Below are 19,547 nucleotides of genomic sequence, written 5' to 3'. Positions count from 1 at the left end.
ACATAAGTCACCGAGGTCAATAGAGGCACAGGAGTGCAAAGAGGTCACTGGAGACACAGGAGTGCACAGGGGTCACAGAGGTCAATTAGAGGCACAGGAGTGCACAGGGGTCATCAAGGTCACTGGAAGCAAAGGGGTCACAGAGGTCAAGAGGGGAACTGGATTGCAAAGAGGTTCTTGAGGTCACTGGAGACACAAGAGTGCACAGGGATCACAGAGGTCACTGGAGGCACAGGGGTCACAGAGGTCACTAGAGGCACAGGAGTGCAACGAGATAATTGGGGTCACTGGAGACACAGGAGTGCACAGGGATCGCAAGGTCAATAGAGGCACACACAGAAGTACAAAGAGGTCATTGAGGTCATTGGAGACACAGGAGTGCACAGGAGACACCGAGGTCACTGGAAGCAAAGGGGTCACAGAGGTCAATAGAGGCACACACAGGAATGCAAATACGTAATTGGGTCACTGGAGACACAGGAGTGCACAGAAGTCACCGAGGTCAATAGAGGCACAGGAGTGCAAAGAGGTCACTGGAGACACAGGAGTGCACAGGGGTCATCGAGGTCACTGGAAGAAAAGGGGTCACAGAAGTCAGGAGGGGAACTGGAATGCAAAAAGGTTATTGAGGTCACTGGAGACACAATACTGCACAGGGGTCACAGAAGTCATTGGAGGCATTGGAGTGCAAAGAGATCACTGGGGTCATTGAAGACACAGGCATGCACAGGGGTCACAGAGGTCACTGGAGACATAGGAGTGAGCCAGGTCACAGAGGTCACTGGAGGAACAGGAGTGCAAGGAGATCATTGGGGTCACTAGAGATACAGTAGTCCACAGGGGTCACAGAGGTCACTAGAGGCACAGGGGTCACATATGTCAATAGAGGCACAGGAGTGCACAGAGGTCGTTGTGTCACTGGAGACACAGGAGTGCATAGGGGTCACCGAGGTCGCTGGAGGCAAGGGGTCACAGAGGTCAATAAAGGCACTGGAGTGCAAAGAGGTTTTTGAGGTCACTGGAAACACAGGAGTGCACAGGGGTCACAAAGGTAATTGGAGATGCAAGAGTGCACAGGGGTCACAGAGGTCACTAGAGACACATGCGCGCACGGGGGTCACAGAGGTCAACCCAAACTTGGGCATTCTCTCTTGCTTTTACTTTCGATGATAATGATAAACAAGACAAATAGAGAGAGTGGGACTCCTTAACCCCTTGCCGACAGCTACACGACTATATACGTCGGCAGAATGGCACGGCTGGGCAGATCAACGTAAATATACGTCGCCTTTAAGGCCCCGAGGGGGTGGCGGGCACGCGCGCTCAGTGAATCCCGCAGACTTGATGTCCGCCGAGAGTCCCGCAACCGTTTATTGGAGAGGAAGCACTGGGAAATGCTCATGTAAATAAGGCATTTCCCCAGTCTTCCTAGTGACAGGACCCTGATCACAGCTCCGTGTAATCGGGAATGGTGATCAGTGTCGCATCACGCGTAGCCCTCCCCCCACAGTTAGAACACATCCCTAGGACACACTGAACCCCTTCCCTGCCCCCTACTGGTTAACCCCTTTACTGCCAGTCACATTTACACGGTAATTAGAGCATTTTTATAGCACTGATCGCTGTGTAAATGTGAATGGTCCCAAAATAGTGCCAAAAGTGCCCGATGTGTCCGCCATAATGTCGCAGTCACGATGAAAATCGCTTGTCGCTGTCAAAAAAATGATTAAGATCGCAGCCATTTCTAATAAAATAAAAATATTAATATAAATGCCATAAAACTATCTCCTATTTTGTAAACGCTATAAATTTTGCGCAAACCAATCGATAAATGCTTATCGCGATTTTTTTTACCAAAAATATGTAGAAGAATACGAATCGGTCTAAACTGAGGGAAAAAATATTTTTTTCTATATGTTTTTTGGGGGATATTTATTATAGAAAAATTAAATAAATATTGTTTTTTTTTTTTCAAAAATTGTCGCTCTATTTTTGTTATAGCGCACAAAAATAGAAACCGCAGAGGTGATCAAATACCACCAAAAGAAAGCTCTATTTGTGGGGAAAAAAAAGGAAAAAAGGAATTTTGTTTGGGAGCCATGTCGCACGACCGCGCAATTGTCAGTTAAAGCGACGCTGTGCCGAATCGCAAAAAGGGGCAAGGTCCTTAACCTGCATAATGGTCCGGGAACTTAAGTGGTTAAGAAGTTCCTCACGTGACATTGTTTTGGGGAAATATAAAGTGTACGCTCCAATTGTAACAATTGTAGGATGAGTTTTACTTTATTCCCCGCTGGAAGTCTGAGTCTTAATCTCTTCGGAAAAGTTTATCTTTAAAAGTGGATTTTTTTAATTTGAATAAACGTCCTATATATATATATATACTTTATGGTTGTTCAGACCCATCCTAAAAGTCCATCCTCTTTGTTTGCGATATAAAAAACTCTTGAGCGCTGGCTAAATATGCAATCGTCTCTCCCTGGGACTGAGATAGTTAATACAACCATTGACTTTAATTAGGAATCTCTCATAAGCTCTCCAAGGAACTCCCCCCCCCAAGCTGGGAGGTCCTGTGTGTGGTCAGGTCTCTGGAGGAGGTTGGAGACGGCCTTGTGGTATGTTGGCAAGCTTTGCCTTTAGCCAAGGTAATACCATAGTGACTGTGTTTGATGGCATGGCACAGTGGTGTGAATTTATGGCATGGCACAGTGGTGATAATTAATGGCACAGTGGCTGCATTTGATGGCATGGCACAGTGACTGCGTTTGATGGCATGGCACAGCGGCTGTGTTTGATGGCATGACACAGTGACTGCATTTGATGGCATGGCACAGTGGCTGCGTTTGATGGCACGGCACAGTGGCTGCGTTTGATGGCATGGCACAATGACTGCATTTGGTGGCATGGCACAATGGTGATAATTGATGGCACAGTGGTTGCGTTTGATGGCACGGCACAGTGGTGATAATTAATGGCACAGTGGCTGCATTTGATGGCATGGCACAGCGGCTGTGTTTGATGGCATGACACAGTGGTGATAATTGATGGCACAGTGGCTGCGTTTGATGGCATGGCACAGTGGTGGTAATTGATGGCACAGTGGCTGCATTTGATGGCATGGCACAGCGGCTGTGTTTGATGGCATGACACAGTGGTGATAATTGATGGCACAGTGGCTGCGTTTGATGGCATGGCACAGTGGTGGTAATTGATGGCACAGTGGCTGCGTTTGATGGCATGGCACAGCGACTGCGTTTGATGGCACGGCACAGTGGTGATAATTGATGGCACAGTGGCTGCGTTTGATGGCATGGCACAGTGGCTGCGTTTGATGGCATGGCACAGTGGCTGCGTTTGATGGCATGGCACAGTGGCTGTGTTTGATGGCATGGCACAGAGACTGCGTTTGATGGCACGGCACAGTGGTGACAATTGATGGCACAGTGGCTGCATTTGATGGGCACAGTGAGGCTGCAATTTTTTTTCTTACGTTTGCGCCCCCCCCAAAAAAATTTGAGCACCAGCCGCCACTGTAATGCACCCGTCCACATACCACTTGTGTGCTTTTAGTTTTCATTGTTTTTTGAACTTCGCTAATTCACCTTTCTTGTGTGATTTATCAGTTTTAAAGTGCAGTTGTCATTGGAAACCATGGTTATTTTTATTTTTCCCACTTGGGGTAGGCTAGGATTTTGGCAAATGAGTGTATCTTTTATGTTGCAGTTGCTACAAGTTTATTTATTTATAGGCTTCCTAAATGTTTGTTCCTTTTTCAGCTACCAAACTCAATTGCTCAACTTTTTAAAACATCAACCCACCCACTTTCTTCACTTTAGTTATTTATCACCACTTTTGATCACAGGGAGCAGACGATCAGTGTCCTGTCACAAGGCAGAACAGGGAAATGCCTTGTTTACACAGGCATCCCCTCCCCCCCCCCCCCCAATTGTGCCTCTCCGTGACACGATCGCGGGACATCGAGTCCGTGGGCACGGTCACGGGGGAGTGCCTGATGCACGCATTCTTAAAGGGGACGTACAGGCACGACCATTTGCCTACCGCTGCAGTTCCGCCAACATATATCGGCGTGCAGTCGGAAAGTGGTTAGCTTGACAGAAAGTAACCCACGTTTAAAATGCCTGTTTTGCATTTTAAAGGCGCTAAAAAAACAAAAAAAAATGGGCAATAATGAAAACCGCCTGTAAACTAAAAGAGTTGCTGCGTTTTGCGGCGTGAAATGCCTCTAAACACAGCTTCTGAACTTTTTTTTTTTTGTTGTTGTGTTCCAGAAAAAGCCTCAACTCAACTGCCTGGAAAGGACTATAAATGACCCTGTGTACATGTCCTACTGATAAGATAACATGGAGAGTCCAGGAGCAGTTGGGGAGGGGGGGGGGGGAATGCCCAACTGCTCCTAAGACACCTTTCACACTGAAGTGTTTTTACAGCGTTTTAGTGTTAAAAATGGCGTTCTTAAATTGCTCTCCATGCATCTCAATGGACCCTTTCACACTCAGTCCTGCGAGCAGCATATTTGGAGCAGCTTTTGGGCGCTGAAAAAAAAACGCTCCAAAAATGCCCCTCTCCATTGAAATGAATTGAAAGCGCTGTAAAAACGCCTTACACTTTCACACCGAGGCACTGCAAAAACGCCCTGAAACGTTAGGGTCTTAGCGGTGCTTTACCAGCATTTTTCGGGCGCTGGCAGTGTGAAAGGGCTCTGAAAGCACTCTGGCTTTCACATTGCGATTGCAGATGAGGCTTCGCTCGAAAAATGCCCCAGTGTGAACGGGGCTTAAATGTCCGTTTACCAGCGGCTGTGTACATGAGGCCTAAGAGTCAACTGACTTTTTATCCTTTTTTTTCGCTCCTTCTGTGACCTTCTAATGTGTTTTTGTTTTTCAGCTATGGGTTTCAGTCTACTTCTGCACATCTGTGCCCTGGTGTGCCTCAGTGGTAAGTGATTGGTTGTAATTGCGTTTTTAAGTTGGCTCATTGAAGAATAACCCGTTCTTAGATTTTAATTGAATGCTTGATGAATAAGTTGGGTGTGATCCAAACTGGAGAGGAATGTAGGTTGTCAAGCTGCCAAAGAGATGAGCAGGTTGAGCGCCGGCACTCTGGGCCTGTGTGTGAACGTTGTTCTAATGTTCATGACGATGCCTCGCATGTGTGATTTGTATTATGTTTATATATGCCGGCGCAACTTGCATATGCATTTGCTTCTGCTTGCAAGCACAAGGGGATGTGGGCACTTTAAGCTTATTGTAATATGTTCTTAACCAATGGCCCGATCCTGACCATATGTAGTCAAACAAAAGGTTAATGTGGCCATACGTTGGACATATTCTCCTCTCTAAGTCTATCTTGCAAATGAAGCACTACCACGAGTAACCCTATTACTCTGCACTTTGTTTTTCAGGATCTGGCTTGGCAGGTCCACTGGGTAAGGAATTTGTCACGGCCTTCATGCAGAACTATCTGCTCTCCCCCAGAACTGCCTACTTCCAACTGTTCATTACTGCCTATTCCTCCTCCACCAACGTAACTGTATGGATGAACAAATCCAGCTTCAAACAAGTCCTGATTCTGGAGGAACGAGCCACGGTCACAGTTCAAATCCCGGCGGGTGCAGAGTTGCCTGGCGTTGGCAAGTCGACCAATGTCATCGGTATCAAGGCTGACAAAGACATCTCGGTCCTGGCTATGAATTACAAGTATGAAAGTGCCGACACCAGCATTGTGTACCCTGTGCAAGATCTCGGCACTGACTACTATGTGGTGACGCCTCTGAATGGTCCCGTTGATTCGTTTAAGGAATTTTCTGTGATCAGCTACCAGAAACCCACCAGTGTTGATGTCTTCCTCAAAGGAGCAGTCACCTTTCAAGAGAAGCTCTACCCAGCTGGCAGCAAGCTTAATGTCCTCTTAGAACCTTATAGTGCCCTTCAGATTCTTAGTGTTGACGACCTGTCTGGGACCAGAATTGTGTCTCAGAATCCCGTTGCAGTTTTGAGTGGACACACATGCACATGGAGGAATTCTAGGTGCAACCATGTCTACGAGCAGCTATTGCCAGTGACTAGCTGGGGTTCCAGTTTCATTGTACCTCCAATATTTCTTCAGGTAGCATCTGATATTGCATTTGTCGTGGCCTCTTCAAACACAACGATTGAATACCAATTCGGAGCAAGAAAAGCGAGCCAAAACCTAACTGCGGGGCAAACGGTTCAGCTAGAGGTGCCAGTCAAAACTCCCATCTACCTTACAGCCAGCGCTGGGATTCAAGTTCTATTCTATTTCACTGGGTTGTTTGATAAGTCCCGAGTATCGTATGACCCCATCCTCATGACTATTCCACCAATCAACAGTTATTGCACTTCCTACTTCATCTATGGTCAACAAGAGTTTAACAATTACGGCACCTTGGTTGCCAAGACTGCAGACCTCTCTAAAGTAAGCATCAAAGGAAGTCCTGCTCAAGGCCTGACCTGGTACAAAGTCCCTGGCACGGATTACTCGTGGGCAACTCGAAACTCAAGCAAAGAATTCAGTGTCCAACTTGTGGAGAATACATCACCGTTTATGCTGCTTTCCTTTGGCTTTATGAAAGCTAATGGCTATGGCTCTCCAGCTATATGTGTTCGTGGTGAGTTGAAGGTTTTTTTTTTATACCATAAACAAGTTCATCTTGTCTTTTCAGTAAAGCTCCTGGACACTTGATATGTGGACCTTCGGAAGTCGGCCGGTGGGGTGGCAGCTCCCATAATTTAAAGGTTGACCATCAAGATTCAAAAATAAATCTTATAGATAGTTTAGGATTGCCTCCTATTTCTCCACACCCGCCTCCCTCAGTCTATATCCACAACACAGTATGGACATTTTATATATTCCCACTCCCCAAGAGCAAAGGCATCTTCCTCTTCCATAACAAACTATCCTTCACTAAATCATAACCCCTTTTAAGCCGGGAAGCTGATATAGCCACTACATATTATGATTCTCAATAGCTTACCACTCTTAAAGGGATTGTAAAGGTAAAAATGTTTTTCCTAAATAGCTTCCTTTACCTTAGTTCAGTCCTCCTTTACTTACCTCATCCTTCCATTTTGCTTTTAAATGTCCTTATTTCTTCTGAGAAATCCTCACTTCCTGTTCTCACAAACCGATCAATAAGCGATTGATCGGTTTGCATAAAACTTGGAGAGGATAGATCTATGGTGTGTTTTTTTTTATTTATTTTTTTTTACTAGTAATGGCAGCGGTCAGCTTTTTTTCCCATGACTGTGACATGGCGGCCACATCGGATACTTTTGGCGCCATTGTCATTTATACAGCGGTGCTATAAAAATGCACTAATTGCTATATAAACGTGACTGTCAGGGAAGGGGTTAACCACGAGGGGAACGAGGAAGGGGTTAAGTGTGTTCCAAGGAGTGATTCTAACTGGGGGTGGGGCTTACTGTGACACAACAGTGATCGCTGCTCCTGATTACAGGGAGCAGACAATCACTGTCCTGTCACTAGGCAGAACAGGGAAATGCCTTGTTAATGGCATCTATATATTCTAGTAATGGCGGCAAAAAAAGCGTTTTTTTTTTTTTTGTGTGGGTTTTTTTTTTTTTTTTTTTTTTTTTTGGGACTGCGACATTATGGCAGACACTTTTGGCACTATTTTGGAACCATTCACATTTTATACAGCAATCTGTGCTATAAAAATGCTCCGATTACTGTGTAAATGTGACTGGCAGGGAAGGGGTTAACCACTAGGGGGATAGGAAGGGGTTAAGTGTGTCCTAGGGAGTGATTAGAACTGTTGGGGGGCATGGCTACAAGTGACACATAACTGATCACTGCTCCCGATGAGAGGGAACAGATGATCAGTGCCCCTTCACTAGGAAGAACCGGGAGATGATGTGTTTACACAGACCTCTCCCCATTCTTCAGCTCCTTGATGCAATGGCGGGACACCGGCGAGCATAGAGTCCGCGGGTACGATCACAGAGCTCGCGGCAGGGTCATGCGTGACCACATGGCGGCAAATTTAAAGGGACGTATCTGTACGCCCATTTGCCTGTCTGTGCCATTCTGATGCCGTATAAATTTGTGCGGCTGTTGGCAAGCGGCTAGTCTAGAAAATTTGGGAAAAAAAATTTCAGGCTTTAATTTGCTGTGATCTGTTTTTATTTTCTCCCTTGGCAACTTAGAATCTGGTCCAACTTGCAGTAGCGTAAAATGCCGAATGAAGGAAAAATGCCAAATGATCGACGGGAAACCAGTATGCATCCCCGATTCAGAAGCCTACTGCCATGCCGTTGGTGACCCCCATTATCGAACCTTTGATGGATGCTTTTATGACTTCCAAGGAACCTGCACTTACACCATCGCCAAGACCTGTAATGGCGACGTCAACCTTCCAACTTTCAACATCGAGGCTAAGAATGAAAACCGAGGTAGCACTCGTATATCTTATGTCGGTTATGTCACTGTACAGGTGTATCAGCAAACCATATCTCTAGTGAGATCGGAGTATGGTTTTGTGAGGGTAAGTTTGGTTGGCTGAGTTTAACACCACATCCTGAAAAGCCAGTTAATGTTGTTTTTGGACACACAAATATAAAGTTCTCTCTCCTTCTTGCTTCTCCTTTAGGTGAATAATCAACGTAACCGCCTGCCTATCAATATTAATAATGGCCAGGTCCGGCTCTATCAATCCGGTGGCTCGGTCATTATTGTGACTGACTTTTCCTTGAAGATATACTATGACTGGAACTCTATGCTGAAAGTATACGTCTCCAGTAGCTTCTTTGGAAGCGTCTGCGGCTTGTGCGGAAACTACAATGGAAACCCTTCAGATGATTCAATGACCCCAGATGGTGTTCATATTACTGATCTATTTCTCTTTGGAAAGAGCTGGAAAGTGGAGGATGGAGATGGGCTCTGTTGGCACAACTGCAATGGGGAATGCAAGACCTGCCCTCTTGACACTCAACAAATGTACATTAGTGAAAAAAGTTGTGGCCTGCTGTCTAAAGCCCTCAACGGTTCCTTCCTTCAATGCTATTCAGTCATAGATCCAAAGCCGTATGTAGATAACTGCGTGTATGATCTGTGCATGAATGCTGGTGCCAAACAGATCTTGTGCCAAAGTCTGAAGACCTACGCAGAAGCCTGCCAGCGAAGCAAGGTGGACATCGGGGAGTGGAGACCGCTTGCTGGATGCCGTAAGTAGAAGCCATATCTAATGCGCTTTTGCCAACCACTGACTTGCATTTTGTGCACACGATGTGCTGAAACATAGCACTTGTCAATTTTAGTCTAATTTCTATACTAAATGCTGACCAATGCTATGTATTGGCAAAAGGTTGGGTCCAGCCAGGCCTTGACCTGAGATCGGCTCACCATACATGGTTACTTGCCCGATCTCTGGTTTGATGCAAGAGTCTCGTTTCCATCGGTATGGCTCCATATCCGTCCAAGCCTTATTCTAGTTGAGTGCAGTTCTTGTTTGGTCCCTGCTGGGGACTTGCCCTTGCTTACTGTCTCAGACACAACTAAGTAAATATCAGTGTAAGGAAATTCTTTGCCAGTTGTCACATGGTTGAGACAAAAGTTGTGTCCTGTCAACATCTGAAATTCTGATCATAATGGTCTCCAAAGCCGAAGGTGAAAAGGACTTTTCCCAATGGAGCCAGACAACAATCTAGCTCTTCAGTGTTTTTGTGTTTTTTTTTGTTTTTTTAATTGGGGGAAAAATATCATGTCATTTAAATGGCCCCATATTTAATTACCAATTTGGACATTTTCACTTGGGGGTGTACTCGCCTCACTTTTGTTGCCAGCGGTTTAGACATTGTAGCGAAGTGTCATTTCTTCAGTGTCACATGACAGGATATAATAAATTGTTTATTTACAATAATGTGAGGGGTGTACTCACTTTTTGTGAGATACTATAGCATCTGAAAAATAAAAAGCCTTAAGTGTGTGTGTGTGTGTGTGTGTGTGTGTGTGTGTGTGTGTGTGTGTGTGTGTGTGTGTGTGTGTGGGGGGGGGGGGGGTCCCCACGCTTCATAGGCGTCCAATCACAGTGCCTGTCCCTTCAGCCAATCGGGTAACCAGACCCAATGCACCTGATTGGATAAGAGGCGGGTCAGTGTTGGGGAAGCGATTTGTTTGCTTCTATAACACAACACTGTGTAAACAGCGAATGCACAGCATTCCGCCCACTGTTTACCAAAAAACACCCCTACCGCTGTAATTCAGATGCATGACAAGGGGCTGGACACCTGAATAGGGGGTGGCAGCGGTGACAATGGATAGATTTATGCAATGCATTAATCTATCGGTGATGGAGCGGTGCAGGAGAGAGGGGGCGACGCTCCTGCACCCTCTATGGACGCACAGCCACTGGGACAGGGATTATTCCTAATGAGCCCATGTGTATTGAGCATTCTTCCCATGGACCATCACACTAATGTATCATGAGTTTTAGCTATAGCAATCTTTTAGTAGGGGGCAAGTTATTTCAAGGGTTTCTTTGTTGAAGAGGTTGAGAAGCCCATTGCCATCTCCCATTTTTATACTCCTAATGTGATGCCACCCTGTAACAAGCTCCACTGGCATAGACTATGTGTGATTTTATTGATGCCCATTACTCAGGCATGGTCCACTGTTGCTGCTATGAGGAAACTGATCAAAAGCAATGCGCAGCCATTGCTGAGGAGCACATGTGGATGGCAAGAGCCTGAAAAGGACTGGAGGAAATTGGCAGCACTGAGCCAGCTCATGGCTATCCAACAAAGGATTTGGGCAGCTGTAATACAATCACTTGCATCATTCCCTGATCCTGTGGTCGATGAACCAGGAAGCTTTCTGCTCTAAGCATTTCTGGGTTGGCATATCAAGGCCTGTGCTTGATCAGCTGGAGTGGAGGGCAGGGGGGTGTCTTCATATAGGAAAATCTGTCCCCCTGTCATTAATATTGCATAGCGGGATTTTTGTATAAATGAATCTATCTATGGTTGCCCCTGCCACCCCCTATTCAGGTGTCCGGCCCCTGGTCGGGCGCCGGGCATCTGAATTGCGCGGGTGTTTTTGGAAGCGCCTGATTAGTCGTTGGCCCTAATAAACTTCCAAATTGGTAAACGGCGGGCGCAATGCTGTACATTCGCTGTTTACTCAGTGTTAAGCGATTTGCTACCCTAACCCGCCTCTCAGCCAATTGGGATGCAAGCATCAGGTTACCTGTCACCTGATGGGTGTCCAATCATGGCTCTTGTCGCTTAAGCCAATCAGGCGTCCAATCATGGCAGAGGACAGGAAGAGGATGGGAGAAGACATCGAGGACTCAGAGGGAGCATGGAGGATGTCGCTGTGACCCAAGACAGGTAAGTGCTGTGGGAGGCACACTGGTGGCAATTGATGGGCACAGTGGCTGCGCTTGTTTGCGCCCCCCCAAAAAAATTGGAGCACCAGCCGCCACTGCTCACTTATCTGAGATTAAGCAAAGAGGGGTATAACTGATGTATTTTATGCTTCCTATTCTTTAATTTTGACACTTTTTCAAAATGTCCAGTATATCGGTGGCAATGACATATTTTCACTTTTCCCACAGCACTGCAATGTCCGGCAAACAGCGAATACAAATTATGCTCCAAAGCCTGTCCAGCCACATGTAATGATGATGCTATTCCAGCCGTGTGTCCTGATCCATGTGTGGAGTCTTGCCAGTGTATGGAAGGCTTTGTGCTTGATGGAGGAAAATGTGTACCCAGAGCCAACTGTGGCTGCGTCTACCAAGGAAAACTCTATGCTCCCAATGAGACCTTCTGGGGGGATAAAAGGTGCGAGCAGCAGTGCACCTGCAACCCCACCACCAAGAAAGTAGAGTGCAAAGCCACCCGCTGTAAGCCTTCAGAGACCTGTTCAGTGGTGAACGGCATCCAGAATTGCTACCCCATCGCATACGGCACTTGCTCTGCCTCTGGAGACCCCCACTACTTCACCTTTGATGGATTAAGGTATGACTTCCAGAGCACATGCATCTACCAGTTTGCAGGGCTCTGCAATATGTCAGATTTGGTGGACTTCCAGGTCAACGTTCAGAATGAATTCCGGGGCAGGAGGGTCGTGTCTTACACCTCCGCAGTGCAAGTCAAGTTGTGTGATTTTGATATTTCCATCAACAGGCGGTACAAGGACAGGATTCTGGTGAGTGGAGCCTTTCAGTTTCATACGTTATAGTGTTGAGTGTTGAGGCCACTTTTGAGAGCCAGATAAGTAGTGCCTGTAGGGGGGTCTTTGTGGTTGTTTTGGTGCCTGCTCCAGCCCTGCTAGAATACTATCCCTCCTGATGCTGAACCCTCCAACATCGAGTGCCCTGTTCCTAGCCATTGGCCTTCATGACCTTCCCAGCCATGGACTGTTTCATCGAAGGAAAGAATGTCCACACAAGAAGGGGTTTGCTGCATTTTACTGGTGGTATTCAGGAAATGACAATCTAGTCACATCACAGGGACATGCATTCCAGGTGTCACTTGACATTATATAGTCAATCACATATAGCAGAATATCTGCATCAGTCACAAGTGAAAGCATGTGCAGTACTTTTGACAGCCATCTCCCTTTTTGAAGGTTCTCCTCTGCCCAGGGTCATTAGTACTCGCAGGACCATGTTCCTTAATCACCACCTTGCTAGAAACATCTCTTCCAGGGATGTAGCATCACAAGGATCTCCAGCCTGGACTAAAATTACTTTTGTAACCCACCCTAGCCCCCCACCTCCATAAGGAACATCTGCCTACTCCTATGTTCAGGTTCTCTCCCCCCAGCCTCCTGCCCTGTCCAGGGATTTTGTGTGCTTGCTAAATTCTCACAGGTGAGGGGGGAAGGGTTTAGCTTCAAGTGCTGCTAGGGCCCCTCCCAACCTGGCCTCATAACTAGGCACCGACTCGCCCATGACATCACTGTGGGAAGGCTTTACCTAAAGGAATTCCAACCCCTGGTGTCGCCTGCTGTACTGGATACTATTCTGGTACAGAGCCACCTAGTGGCAAAGTAGTTAACTGCACCTGATTACATGACAGACAGCTGTCTCTGCGGGCTTCCTTGTTTTTGGTGTAAGACTGAGCGTTGTACAAGGCAATTACACCAATTAACTTGGCGGTGCTAAACATGCCATAGGATGGTACAGGCAGCTGATGTAAATCAGTTTTGCTATAGTCTGTGTATTAACTTATGTAGATTAATTATGCCGCATACACGCGCTAGGAATTTCCGACAAATATTCGATGGGAGCCTGTTGTCAGAAACTCCGACCGTGTGTAGGCTCCATTGGACATTTTCTGTCAGAATTTCCGACAACAAATTTTGAGAGCTGGTTCTCAAATTTTCTGACAACAAAATCTGTTCTCGTAAATTCCGACGCACAAAATTCCACGCATGCTCTGAATAAAGTTTGAGACGGAAGCGCTCAGTTTGATAAATCTAGCGTTCGTAGTGGAGATGGCACATTCATCACGCTTTAATGGACTGAAAGGCGCGAATCGTCTCTCACCAAACTTCTAACATGACTGGTATTGAAATTCCTTTTTAATAGTACCGATGTATGTGACCGCGTTCTTGGCGTTCGGAATTTACGACAACATTTGTGCGACCGTGTGTGCAAGGCAAGTTTGAGCCAACATTCGTAGGGGGGGCAGAAATCCACGGTTCTGTTGTCGGAATGTCCGATCGTCTGTACGCAGCATTAGACTTTTGATATACATGGTCAAGAAAATAAGCAGACTCTTAAAGCCAAAGAGCCAGTCTTTTGGAAGCTAGATTGTGATCATCTGTTGTGTATAAAGTTTGTTTTTGTTTCTACAGATTAATGGACTTTTAACCAACCTACCATACATTGTAGACAATGGCAAGCTCTCTATATACAAACGAGGCTCTTCTGCTGTCGTCCAAACAAGCTTTGGCCTGCGTGTGACGTATGACTGGGACAGTCATGTCTCGCTCACTCTTCCCAGCAGCTATTCTGGAGCGGTGTGTGGCCTTTGTGGCAACTTTGATGGTAAGAAGGACAATGACTTCATGATGCCAGGAAATCAGCTGGCCACCAAGCCAATTACCTTTGGAAACAGCTGGAAGGTACAAAATGTTCCAGGTTGCTATGAAGAGGACAAGGGAAGGTGCACCAAATTGGCTGAACTAGAACTACGCCAGAATAACAAGGAGAGCTGTGGGATACTCCGCGATGAGAAAGGGCCTTTCCGTGAATGCTATGCCAAGATTAACCCAGATGACTACTTCAAGAGCTGTGTGTATGACGCTTGTTTTTATGAAGGAAGGCAAGAATTTATTTGCAAAATCATTACCAGCTATGCAACACAGTGCCAGGTGGCTGGATTCACCATCAACCCATGGAGGACCTACGAGTTCTGTCGTAAGTTGGCTTGACCTGTGAAGTAAATTCTGCAATATTATACACCCTAATGTAACCTATATAACTACTGCATATATGTATTTGTATATCCCTATAATTGGCTAGTCTATCAGAGTATGCTAGGCCTAATGATATAATGTTGGCTATGAAGACAGACATATCTGCTTGGTAAACAATGTTACATTTATTCCCCAAGAACATGGGAGTATACTAAAGAGCAGATATCTATAACGTAACAATCAAACATCAAAGATGCTTATCACATCCTCTAGAACATGGGTCTTCAAACTACAGCCCTCCAGTTGTTCAGGAACTACAATTCCCATCATGCCTAGTTATGTATGTGAATGTCAGAGTTTTACAATGCCTCATGCAAAGTGTAGTCCCGCAAGATCTGGAGGGCCGTAGTTTGAGGATCCCTGCTCTAGAATATAGACTCGTTGGCTGGTCTCAGATGTGAGAGAGCTTTTGGCCACATGGCTTAGGCCCACGCCAGGATTCAATGAGTGTCTCACCAGCAGGCCAGGTGAAAGACGAGAACTCTTTGCTTGGAATGGTCCTTTTTACAAACCTCAGTCGCCTCATTAAAACCCCCCCCCCCCCCCCCCCCCCTATTGCCAGCCCCACTCTGTTTTGGAAAAATCGGAGTGTTCACAGGGCAGTCTTTCTCAACAGAATATATTACCGACTGTCTTGTCGTAATTGGCCTCTGGGGGCAGTATTGCGCATATCATCTCCAGTAGCTTGCTTGTAGAGTGGTTAATCAAGGATTCTCATCTTATTGTCCTAAACACAAAGGAGCCAGGACCCCTTGCTATGCAGATTCTATTTGGGGCCAAATCCCTCTGTACTTTTTTTAAAACCATGGAACTGCAAGTATCAGCCTGGCTGATCTTGAGGAATTGGAAACGGATATGTAGAAACTCCAGAAATATCATCATATTAACTCATGTTGCCTTCCAACAGCATGTAATGTTCTATAGGCTGTTCACTGCAGGTGTGGGTTTGAGTGTGGGTTTGAACAAAAATTCCAAAGGTGACGGGAACAGCAGTACTTTTCCTAAACCACGGGACCCGGGTCCTGCCCAAGGGGACATGTGTTTTTTTTTTTTTTTTTTTTTTTTTCGGGAGCAGTGATTTTAATAATGCTTAAAGTATAACAATAACATTTTTAAATGATCCTTTAAAATTTCGGGGGGGGGGGGGGGCGTTGTCTATAGTATGCCTGTAAAGTGGCAAATTGTTTCCCGTGTTTAGAACTGTCCTGCTGCAAAATTAATTTTCTAAAGGGGAAAAAAGTTATTTAAAATTGATTGCGGCTGCAATGAATTGTCGGGTCTCTGCAATACAGATAAAACTAATTGGGGGGGGGGGGAGAAGCTTGAGTTTCCCCCCAGTCAATTACCAGGTTCTTTAGGTCTGGAATGAATATTAAGGGGAACCCCCCCGCACCCAAATTAAGAGTGTGGGCCCCCCAGGCCCTATATACTCTGAACAGCAGTATATATACTATATGGCCTGCCCTATATACTCTGCAGAAAAATGTGCCTTAGGTCTTGGTGGTACCAGAACACTGTAACCCCTCACATATACTCTTGTTGAGCGCAGGAACAGGCCCTGCTGTGAAATAGATCAAAAATTGTAATTACATGGCTCTGGTTAACGGGGGCAGAAAAATTGGGCCTTTGGTTTTGGTGGCGCCACAACACTGTAAGTCTTGTTGGGCACAGGAACGGGCCCTGCTGTAAAATATTAGTTTAGAAATTGTAATTGCATGCCCCTGTTAAAAAGGGGGCAGAAGATTTTGTCTTAGGCAGTGATGGTTGTGCCATAAACCAAACATCTTCTTGGAAGATAGCATCATCAAGATTGAGGAATAGGATAGTCGCTCAGCATAGGCGGCCTTCAAGGGATCCCACATCCATAGAAAATTTAATTGGTTACATCATCATCAGGTGCTTGGTAGCTGCAGATCCAAGACTGATTCATTCTTATAAATGTGAGCCTATCAACGGAGTCTGGACAGGCGCACTCTGTGATCATTACAAACCCTCCAGCGGCACTTAATGTGCATTGAGAAAGAATGCTGGATGCAGGACAGTCCAGTAGCATATTGCATATTGAGCAAGCTCTGGCCAGTGGTCCATCCTCAAGACCCAATAACCCAGTGGTTGCTCTGTTGGAAAGGTCTGCTCTTGCCACTAGATATTCCTGCGCCATGTAATGCAGATGCTGGCGATTGGTTTCTGGAACCGATCATACCTTGGGGCTGCGGACTGAAATTGTCTGAAGGCATCGGTCAGCCGGCTACCTTCACCGCTCTTTCTCTGACTGAACGAAGCCTCGGCAATACGTTGTCCAGCACCAGGAAATTGTAACCTCCCAGGGTTTGGAAATGCAAACTTTTCTTCAAGGCCTCCCAAAGATGTTTCATCCTCTGCAAAGGCAGGGTGAGTTCTGCAACCTTTTACTCTTGTAACGTGGATCAATAAGGGTTGCCAGCCAGTAATGATCACTCTCCTTGATACCACGAATCCTAGGGTCCTGATTGCAGAATCAGGGAGGCCATGTAGCGTAAGTTTGCAGAGGCGTTCCATTCTGGGTCACTAAGAATCTAGATCTTGCTTTTACATTTCTTATTGCATTCTTTGTAGTTTTGGAAAGCAGATGATGACCCTTCAACCTTTTTATTATAGGATTGTTTTTCTTTTTCTTTTTTAATTTAAATTGTTATATTTTTTTCAGGGTTAGCTTGTTCTTGAACTATAAAAAGAATAGGGATGTGCCAGTACTGAAGGCACACCTCCTCTTGGGAGTGGACTGGTCACACATTAAAAAGGGAACACCTTCCTACAAATTGGCTACCTACTCACCTGCCCACCCACTGGCCCATTGAATTCAATGTGGTCTGCTGTAAGCAGCCGCTCCATCTCAGTACTGCAGGTCTAGAGCCATTATGTTCTTATGTGACTTCACCAGGAGGCTGGCTGTGTCTTCTGGGTTCTTTTTGAGCTGGTCCTTTGCTGTACATTTGTTTAATCTCTGTGTCACCTGAGGTCAGTCACTGCACTGGGGATATGGAAGAATTTACAACCACTTTCACTGAAGTCATTTAAGGTTTTTGGTTGTTGCTTTTTTTTTTCCCACACATCCCTTCTTTAATTACATGTGATCTGCAATTATGAAGTCAGTACGTCCCAGAATAATTTAATACAGAGAAATTATTTACATGGGTGGCTATAAAAACAAAAGTAAATATTGTGCTAAAGTATTTGGCTTATGCAAGAATAAAGATCCTAATCCTACCCGTTGGCAGGAGACCCAGGACTTTATATGGTGTATGAAACATTTATCATCAGTAACTGTCTTTCAAATGACGACAATAAACAATTAAACGATTATATTGTGACACTAACGGCATCCTCCTAATAGAGGAAGATTGTATTTTTATAGGAAGTATTTTTCCACAGGTCAGGCAGCCTTTTGTATGTCCCTTTTAAAATGAACTCTTTATTGAGGATTTCTTGGGTGGAGTCGTCCTTGAAGTAAATGAACACGGCTAAGATTTCCTACTTCAAGCTGAACTAAACCGTATCTGAGCACAGCAAACTGAATGATATTTGATTCATTTTTAACCACTTGCCCACCGGGCCTATTTTGGCACTTCACAATCGCATCCAATGACGCAATGCGCCGGGGGGTGGGGCCGAGTGATAGTCGACTGCTATGGCCTCCGCTGTATCACTGGAGCGCACCCGCAAGAGCTTTCCACCATGCGAGCCGAGGCAGCCGCTGAGGGACCCCAGAAGACGTGGATCGGGGCCACTGTGTGCAAAACGAGCTGCACAGTGGAGGTAAGTATAACATGTTTGTTATTTTAAAAAAATAAAGTGGGCACAAATCCTCAGACAGACTTCAATCTTGTGGAACGCCTTCTTAAAGTCTCAAAGCGTCTATATTCATGCCCATTATTTTGGCATTGGATATCCAACAAGCTCATATAGGTGTGAGGGTCAAACGTCCACAGCATTTTAGGCTAGGTAGTGGTACCATACTTTTGACTAACCGTTTTTGTCGCTTTGTTGATCCCAGGTCCAGTCTGTCCAAAGAACAGCCACTATGAAATCTGTGCGTCAGGATGCGCTCCAACTTGTCTCTCTCTCTCCCCTCCATTGGGGTGCGACCCTGTGTGTTCTGAAGGCTGTGAATGCGATGATGGCTTTATTCTTAGTGGAGGAGAATGTGTTCCCATATCCAGCTGTGGTTGCCTGTACAATAATGCATACTACAAGTTGGGTGAAGTGTTTTACCCCAGTGGCCTCTGCAACCAGAAGTGCGTCTGTACAGAGGGCGGAGCTGTAGAGTGCAAAGATTCTACTTGTGGGCCCAACGAAAAGTGCAAAGTGATTGACGGAGTCCAGAAATGCCAGCCAGTAGGCTCGGCACAGTGCTCCGCAGCTGGTGACCCCCACTACATGTCATTCGATGGCCGTGCCTTCGACTTCCAAGGCACTTGTACCTACACCTTGTCCAAGACCGTAACAAACAATGGAGATAATACTCCGGACAATGATAACAATACTGTGACAGACAATGACGATTTGGTGCCTTTTGCCATCTATGTGAAAAATGAGAAATGGGGCAATGGGCGTGTGGCCGTCACCAAACTAGTATCTTTTGAAGTCTACGACTATAAGATCATTCTTCAGTATAATGTTCGCGGTCGGATTTTGGTAAGTCTTATGAATATTCCCTTGCTAAAGTTTTTAATCTGAGTTGTATCAATTAACAAAATTGGTTGCATTCTTTTGTTGGTCTTCAGCATTTTAACCACTTGCTTACTGGGCACATATACCCCCTTCCTGCCGAAATGTCAGCTTTCAGCACTGCGTGGCTTTAACTGACAATTGCGCGGTCGTACGAAGTGGCTCCCAAACAAAATTTACATTTTTTTATTTTTTTTTCAACAAATAGAGCTTTCTTTTGGTGGCATTGATCACCTCTGCCGTTTTTTATTTTTTGTGCAATAAACAAAACAATTTTGAAGATTTTTTTTGCTATAATATCCAATTTTTGTAACATCTATATATGTTGCTCAGTTTAAGCAAATACGTAT

General features: G+C 45.5%; 1 protein-coding gene across 1 annotated transcript in view; it reads left to right on the top strand.

Moving 5' to 3' along the window:
- The window catches only part of LOC120916150 (IgGFc-binding protein-like), a 148,511-nt gene that overhangs the window by 110,156 nt on the left and 18,808 nt on the right, over window positions 1-19,547 (top strand). The window contains exons 33-40 of the mRNA XM_040326969.1: window positions 2,535-2,615; window positions 4,906-4,956; window positions 5,423-6,649; window positions 8,208-8,545; window positions 8,651-9,224; window positions 11,615-12,210; window positions 13,867-14,431; window positions 18,524-19,164. Coding sequence (XP_040182903.1) covers window positions 2,535-2,615; window positions 4,906-4,956; window positions 5,423-6,649; window positions 8,208-8,545; window positions 8,651-9,224; window positions 11,615-12,210; window positions 13,867-14,431; window positions 18,524-19,164 — 4,073 coding nt within the window. The remainder of the gene's footprint in view (window positions 1-2,534; window positions 2,616-4,905; window positions 4,957-5,422; window positions 6,650-8,207; window positions 8,546-8,650; window positions 9,225-11,614; window positions 12,211-13,866; window positions 14,432-18,523; window positions 19,165-19,547) is intronic.

This window comes from Rana temporaria, chromosome 10 (assembly GCF_905171775.1).
Source record: "Rana temporaria chromosome 10, aRanTem1.1, whole genome shotgun sequence".
Taxonomy (NCBI): Eukaryota; Metazoa; Chordata; class Amphibia; order Anura; family Ranidae; genus Rana; species Rana temporaria.
The sequence above is the reverse complement of the archived record's forward strand: the minus strand, read 5'-3'. Positions and strand labels throughout refer to the sequence as shown.